The sequence below is a fragment of the Oryzias melastigma genome, linkage group LG21, assembly GCF_002922805.2.
Source record: "Oryzias melastigma strain HK-1 linkage group LG21, ASM292280v2, whole genome shotgun sequence".
Taxonomy (NCBI): Eukaryota; Metazoa; Chordata; class Actinopteri; order Beloniformes; family Adrianichthyidae; genus Oryzias; species Oryzias melastigma.
The window spans coordinates 22,521,821-22,530,389 of record NC_050532.1 but is presented as its reverse complement, the minus strand read 5'-3'; the positions used below and the strand labels follow the sequence as shown (position 1 = coordinate 22,530,389).

Here is an 8,569-nt window from a genome sequence, read left to right as displayed (position 1 = left end):
GATGGAAAGGCTACTTACAACATTTGATAAAATGGTAGTGAGACATCTTCTGAGTGAATCGGGAGTCCAGCAGTCAGACGGAAAGGCAGGTGGAGAGCAGCTACAGGTTCCAGAGAGACTAACTAATGCAGAGCTGGTGACCGGCGCGATGCATTATTAAACCGGCTTGGTGCATGTTACTCAAACCAGCTTCCCCCGTCTGCATTATTCACCAGCCGCTCTGGTTGCAGCTCATGCACGGTCAGCAGAGGGGAGCTGCAGCTTCCTCTCAGACAGGTTACCGCTGCCTAACGTCCTCCCCGCCGACACACGTGTGCGACTGGCGTCACTGACTGATAACCGGCTCATCCTCCTCCTGCTCAAACACACCCCCATGACGCAATGCTTTCACTCCCCCTCCTCCCCGCTGGTCTGATTCTTTTTTTTTCCCACACACAGACGCAAAGATGAATACTGATGCTTTTGCTGTGCACCAGAAGGGCAAAGAGGCGAGGATTCTTTCTGCTTATATGAATGCAAAAGAGCAGAAGACGAGGATGTTGGGTAATAGAGAGGTGGAAATGTAGTGATGGAGGGGAGGAAGCACATTTGGAGGGAACAGAGAGAAAATGCTGCTGCTGCAGTGCGGGTTTTCTGTGCAGGTTAAGTGCTACCAAATTGAGGAGAAATCTCGGCACAAATATAGACACTCAGTGATGCAATGTGAAGGGCGATCCTCATGACATCATGCCTCATGGCTAATCTCAAGATGTCTGACTGACAGGCTTCACAGGAAACACACAAGATCAAGCACGCTAATTTGACCAGGCGGCGGCGGCGTGCGACTAAAGCCACATCGCTTTTATCAAACTGCGGCACGGTCCTCCACTCGTGAGGGTAATAAAGCACGCTCCGTCTGCACCAGAGAGAGGGAGCTTTGATTCGCCTGCTGCTGTCAAACGTGCACGTGTGAGGATGGAAAGGGAGAAGATGAGAAGATCGGTGAACGCTTGAAAGAGAATGAGAGGACGACAAAGTGGTGCGCATACGTGTGCACATACGTGCGTCTGGATCCCGAATTTTCTGCCATTGGAAATCAGGTCAAACCAACTCACAATTTGTTGCAGCACACCGCCGTGAGATCAGTTTGTAAAATTATGCAAGTGTGTGTTTCTGCCTCATATTTCACTGGAATGAGTGTCTCACACAGCTTTTCCACATCAAACGATGCTCTTTTTTTGTCTTATTCTGACAGGTAGTGTCTTATTTTTAGACTCGATAATGCTGAGAGCTTTCCGCATTAATGCCATTCCCTGTGACATCCTGACCTCGCTGCAGTAGATCTGAATGTCATGCTTTTACTTTTAAATGTCAGTTTGCATGAATGCCTCGTGAAGTCACGTAATACACACTTATACTCCAATATATGTTTAGATTCTGTACTAGGAAGTGGTGACATACTGGACCTTAAACAACACGTATGAACAAAGTTTCTGGGTTCACGTCAGTAATCATTTTTTTACATCTATACATTAATGAAAAGAAAAAAATAGCACCAGGTTCATTCAAAGGGATGAGTATAAAAAACAAATATGTACACATTTTTGATGTATTACACAGAAGCCGCATTATTTATGTGCAATTTTTTTTCTTGATTAGAACCTCTAATAGATGCTAATCACGAATATTTATCCTGATAGCAAAGTAGTAGATGTCGTTTCACAAGATATTAAATTGCGTTATGTAATAATTAGTATATGTTGTTATCACAAAATAACAAATGTGTTTATGCAGTGATAATGAGATAGGAGATCTATTGAAAGATAAACATTTTTTATGTATTTTTATGTTATCACGAGATAAATTTGGTGATGTTGTGATAATGAGAAAGAAAATATATTGATAGCAAGATAAAAAAAATGTGTATGTCATAATAGTGAGAGTGTAATTGTCGTTATAACAACATAATACATTTGCGTATTTGCGTATAACATATTACATCTGTCGTTGTAACAGATATGATCACATTTGATATGTTGTGATAATGATAGATATATTTATCACAAGACTAAGATCATGAATTTTGTTATGTTATGAAAACGATGTATTTATCATGAGATAAATTTGTGAAGTGAAAAAACAAAACAATCTGATTTTTTACATTTTTTGATCTGGATTTCTGTACGTAATGACATGAACTGCGTTCACACTGTATGCTATTAGTTAATGTACAACTGCGATGAGTTCAAATATATGAACTTTGGCCAAGAAGACACATCGTGTCAACCAATGAGGAACTCAGCTTTTGGCGTGTGATGAGCTGATGACGTGATCAGTGGGTGGAGTCCAAAACCAACATGGAGGACAACCTGATTGTCTTCCTGCTGAGCTTTATGATGTTTTCTTATTTTTATGAAGAAAATGAGTAATTTTATTCTAATGTTATCCTTATTTTATCCTTCCTAGGAGTTATGCAGGAGAGCAACGCATTGATTTGGGTAACATAGAGATGGAAGTACCGCTGAAAGCGTCTATCATTCAGACGCAGCTCCTGCAGTTGATGGTGAAGCTCATCGTACTGGGAGAGTCTCTGAATGATCTCATGAATCCAGACATGGAGACGTAATGACTGATGCGTTAGTAGAGCTCTTTGAAATTTGCTGTGCATCTAAACGGAGGTGGAAGCTGCGAATTTGCATCTCCGGTGTGAATGCAGCATAAATGGAAGTGAGGAGATTTAATTATTTTGCAGGGCATGTAAGTCTGTGTGCAACATTCTCCTGATCGAAGCCTCAGATTCACAGACATGTGACACGCTTTCTGACACACCTGCCATTCTGCTGCCTGTGTCCTGATGTGCCGAGCAAACCGCTGCGATAACTTCCATCATTGCAGACTGGAATGTGTGCAGCTGCGCCTGCATCTAACCTAATTAACGAACACGAATAGGACATCCTGGCTTTTGCAGGGATATTTTCCAATTATGGTTCATCCAAAGGCACTTTGCATGTTTGGCAGTGATGCATTATATATGAAACGAGACCTCCTCCAATTAATAATTCATTTTGTGTGATATATTTATACAAATATTATTTATTTTACAAGGCAAATTTTGAATTCTGAATTTTATTTGCATAAATTACAGCCTGTGTGATGTTGCCACACAAATAAAGATGTTGGGAGGTAAACCACCGGAGGAAAACGGCAACTCAAATCCATTTATTCCTCTGTATAACCTCAAGCTTCACAAAACCTCCGTTTAACCAGAAGAAGAAAAAGGGAGTTTTGGTTTTAACTAAAGTACATTTTCTGACAAGGTCAGGATCTTCATAGAAAACTTTATATTTTAAAGGAGAAAGGGGGAAAAAAAACAAACATTTTCTTTTGACTGCATCCTTCTTTTTGTCTAATTCCTCTCTTCCGTAACTGAAATGTTGAAGTAAAACATCTCTCCTTTGGGGTTTTTCCATCTGCATTACAGCAAAGGAATTTCTCTGAAGTATTTAAATGAAAGAAAAGTCATGCATTTAACAATTTGTTATGTTGTGGAGAAGAGAAACCAGTTTTTACATAATGGCACTTAAATGGAAGCACAGAATGGTAGTTGCTGTTGAAATTATTAGTCTTTACTGCTTTTTTATTTGTGTATATATATATATATATATATATATATATATATATATATATATATATATATATATTTTTTTTTNNNAGGCCTAGTTCAGTTTTTCTAATGTCAAAAACAGGCAAAACAAGCAAATCTACAAAAAAAAAAAAATTTCCAATGTTAAGATTTCTTTTTTGATTTTCATTTTTTTTATGTGTAAAAAATTAACATTTTAGTGGAGTCAAGGAAATTGGTATGACAGTTAAAATGAGATTTTTCTGCTGTGGAGAGGCCACCTCCAGTCAAATGTCATTACACAGTTTTTCTACCAAATTTTGACAACCCAAAAATGACTTTCCATCTGGTTTTCCATTCCACATTTGCTTTATATCAGTGTTGTGTTAACTTTGGTTGCTAAAGAAAATAGAAGATATATATTTTCCGATAAGGTCATAGAAGTTAGCCCGACACATCTGAAAATATTTTATATAGGGCAGTAAATCGATTAAAATTAACATATTAATCACAAACCTGGAAAAAAAAAATAATTGCGATTGATCGAAAAATATATCGTTTTTAGTTACGATATTTGCCGGCAACTTAATATCAGCAAATAATTATTACAATATATGTCACACACAAAACTGTACCTTTAGAACATTTATTTGTAATCAATGCTGTAAATCAGTTAAAAAAAATCAGATTACTCACACTTACGTGTTGTGATTGATCACTATTAATTGCAACGTATCATTAGGTAAATTCTATGTTACAAAATGAGGCTTTAGAATACAAGCAGGCCAGAAAAAACATTTTTTAATATATTTTTTCTGTCTAAAATGTCTAAATTTATGAAGTTTTGACCCAGAAGTGTAATTTCTGTATACAAAACACATCAACAGTAAGAAAAGCAGAACTCTAGACTTTTATGTCAGCAGTTTTACTCCAAGAAAACAAAGATGGCGCTTTAAAAAAAAAAGGTTTCTTCATCTTCTGGACAAAAAAAAGTGGTAAGAGATGAACTTTCTCTCTTAATTGATGCTATAGTCAACCTATTGTGACGATCAGCATTTATTTCACTTTTGCAGTCGAGGTTCAGTGATGCATTGTTGTGTTACCGTGAAAACGCACCAGACAATAGATCAGACAGTCTGCTTTTTGTGACAAAGTGATCTAAACCAGAAAAAAAAGATTAAAGTACTAAAAAGCCTTTGCCGCGGCAAAGTGAAAGACTGTGTAATTATTTTTTATTAAATTGTACTTTTTTGTTTGTGTAAAACTGAAAAATCTGAAGTTAAAATAAAGTTTTTACACCGACTTTCTGCCAGCTTACCTCTAAAGGCATGACAAATAACAAAATAATTTATCTTAATAATATATGGATAAAAGTAGAAGTGATCAGAATACAAATCTGTCAATAAAACATCCTTGCAGAGCATTCTTGCAAACTTATTTCAGAAAATAACTGAACTATTGATGTTAAAAATGCACAAATAAACTCTGTGTGACCAAAAAGAGTTTTTCAATTTCCACTTCTGAAGTTGAGGGGAAAGGATAAAGAATTATAGCGGAAAGATGGAAGTGTATATGTGGTGATTGAATATCTGAACAAGTTCTGTAACAGGAGAGCATCCTGAAACTGCAAACAGACATCTGAAGGAGAACCAAACAATTGGGACACAAAAGTTGGCATTAAGTTGCTTTTGAGAAAAATACCAATAAATCATAAAATGACAAACGACAAAAATCTGTGAGACAAAAATGAAAAGGTTGCAACATGGACAAAGAAAAAAACATATAAATATTTATGGGATATAGACATTACAGCTGACATATCCGCCATAATTCCTCTAATTTTGCAATTCAAGCATCCATAAATGTAAAAAATAAAGAAGTAAGTGAATACTTAGAACAAAACATCTGTGGCACCATCTAATCTGCAGCTTGCAGGACGACCTGTGGACAGATTCATCTCATTATATCTGCAGGCCGCGAGGAAAGAAAAGCCTTTCCAACCCCATGAGGGGAGAGAACAGCTGTGAGGACAATATGAAAGACAAATGAAGTAAATTAGGAAACATGATGAAGACAAAACAGAGCAGTAAAAATGAATAGCATGCCAGTTTCTCTCTTCCTCCTGCTCTCTGAATGACTTCTTTCCTCCTCTTAACCACTTGAATTCCTCAAACTGAAAGTGTCTGCCTCTCCGCCTTTGTTTGCCCTTCACTTCCCTCCTCCGCCTCCAGTGGACTGGACTGGAGCAGAAGGATGCATGAGAACCAATCGATACCTCAACAAATGAAAGAACAGCTCAAGTCAGCGTGTAACAAATCTGAGTGGAGCAACACTCCTTCCTTTTGTTGTGTCCCCCTGATGACGGAGGATGAACCAACAGACGGCTGCCTGACACACAAACACAACTTCAGCTCATTTTGTCCTCCGCTTCTTTTATCCAGCTGTATTAAATTTCGTTCAAGCTGTTTAAAGCGTTCCCTAAAGCTGTGTTTCGAAGCACACGATCAAACAAGTCTTGCATTTTGCACAAACGAATGACTTATTCATTTGAACTTTCTTACTCGGTGCTAAAGACTTGATGATAAGATTGGGGGAAAAAAGGAAGAAAGAGACGTTTCATGTCAATTTAAGGAAAAATAAGTGGAACTGGACTGATAGAGTTGGGTTTATTTATTTTATTGTTATGTAAGGCCCAATGTTATCTTGTGCTTATTTCTAACTTGTTTAATTTTGGCAAAATATATGTTTATGGAGCGTAAAATATTGTAAGTTATTTAAGGTTTAAGTTGATTTATTCTGGAATAATATTCCTGCCTTTTTATTATTCCTGATTGAGTTAAAAAATTATGTTTTAAAAAATGGCATTCTGTTAGCTTTTTGGACTATTTTGGCATTTTTTTAGGCTATTATGGGGCTATTATGGGGTTTAGCTAATATTTCAGCTACATGCTAGTTGTATTGGCTAATTTAAGCTTTTCTTTTTAAGTTTTTTTGGGCCGTTTTGGACTTAGGCTAATATTTTAGCTGTTTTGGCCAATTTTGGCTTTTTTCAGTTTTTGAAGTTTAGCTATTTTTTTCAGCTACATGCTAGCTTTGGCCAACCAATTTATTTTTTTAAGGCTAATTTAGCTAATATTTTAGCTGGAAATCAGCTTCAGCGTTTTCATCTTTTAACTTCAGCATTTTCAACTATCAGCTTCAGCGTTTTTAGCTATGCATTATAAACACTTACTTTATATGCAGTGGTTTAAGGTAATTTACAACATGTAAGTCACAAAAATAGACTCCTCTTACCCCATCTATTAACTCCTTAGATACATACAGTATGCTGCTAATGTTTCAAAACTGCTTTTCAATCAAACAAGTGTAAAATGTGAAACTGAGACGAATACAGAAATTCTCCTTGAATAAACTCTTCAGCTAAAGAAACTCTGAAAAATGTGTTATGTCTTTTTTATTTTTTTGCCATGGCTTATACCTCACAGGAATAAACCTATGATGAAAGTCCATGAAATATTTCAGACGGTTAACCCAGTTTGAAACTATCATAAAGTCTTTTTTGAGTTCCCAGAGGTTACTCAGAGTTCACTTGTCAATTTTGAAGTCACATAGACCAGAGGTTCTTAACCTTTTTCACACTGGGCCCAATTTTCCCAGTACAAAGTGATTCAAGGCCTATTCAAATATGAAAGTAGATATTTTTGACACTGTGGCATTTTGACAGCCAAACATTCCATATTCTTGGTAAAGATCCATTCATTTTGGTCTATAAACTGATCTTATGGTTATTTTGACCACACTGAAGGATTTTCACTACATAATATTTGCAATCTAAGTTAAGCAGCTGCTAAAAAATAAATAAATAAAAAAATCGTATGACTCCAGCATTCTAGTATTTCTTAAAAGTATCACTTATGGATGAATCTTTTCTTTACCAAACTCGTGAAAAGACCCTCACATCAGATTTGTGTGTAAATGTGGCTTTGTGTGTGCGTAACAAACAATTCATGTGTATTTTTGTAGATTTGTGTGTAATTTAGTTAAGTTGTGCATGTGTAAATTGTATTCTTTTTATTTAATAACTTTTGTACTTATGCACAAAATGTATTGTAGGAAATACAAATCAAGAATTATACACCCACAAATCGGGTTTAGTCTATTTTCTCTCCATGGAATGCTACCTGTAGCTCCAGCAACAACAGAAACACAGGAAGAATTTTGACGGAACAAAAACAAAGTATCAAATCAACAACAATTGCAATTGAAATGTCTTGATTATTCCAGATGTAGCACAGGAAGCTTTAATCTAAAGTCAGAAAATTGTTTCAAGTTCAGCTAATTTTTTGCAACCGTAAATATGCAAATCTATTAAATTTTTACTCCAAAGTTTATAAGAAAAACAAAATAACAGGGGTTTTAGAAAAAAAAAAGAGAATTACCCTGAAACTCCAATTCCACAAACAATGCAGCATTTTATGAAGCAGAAGCCTGACCTAGTTTAGATTGTGTATTTACTTTCATTGATAAAAAAAAAGAAAACTTGTTTTCTTATTTAGCTACAAGGCAGTTTTGTTCTCTGAATAAAAAGAGATTTCAGTGAGAGACCAGTGACTATCTGACCCACTTGTGCCCCCAACCATGTCGTCCAAAAAGCTGGCAGCCTCCCACTCACGCTCTGAGCGGAGCTTTAACAGACTCAGGAGTGCCAGCACGGCTTTAGGTTATCTGCTCTGAGCCCCTCGACATCCTCTCTCGCCAAGCCTCCAAATACACGCCGGGTTACGAGGGCTACGCACGCCAGAAAAACAAGAATCTACACATTTGCTACATTTGCCAGGGGCATCTTTTTTTCTTTATCTCCAAATAAATAGTAAAAATGCCACATATATATGTGTGTGTATGTGTATATATATGTATATATGTGTTTATATATGTGTATATATATATATATATATATATATATATATA

The 8,569-nt window shown here is 36.3% G+C and overlaps 1 protein-coding gene across 8 annotated transcripts in view; it reads right to left on the bottom strand.

The window, feature by feature from the left end:
- The window catches only part of myo16 (myosin XVI), a 133,625-nt gene that overhangs the window by 109,774 nt on the left and 15,282 nt on the right, over positions 1-8,569 (bottom strand). For 6 of the 8 annotated variants that reach the window (XR_002920804.2, XR_002920803.2, XM_024287202.2 and 3 more), the window contains exon 1: positions 19-825. The exons of the other annotated variants lie outside the window; for them this stretch is intronic. Coding sequence is in view for 4 of the 6 variants with exons in the window: in XM_024287202.2 (XP_024142970.1) it covers positions 19-46 (28 nt within the window). In the remaining 2 variants the exon portion in view is untranslated. Of the gene's footprint in view, positions 1-18; positions 826-8,569 lie in introns of those variants that run through there. 8 annotated transcript variants of the gene reach the window in all.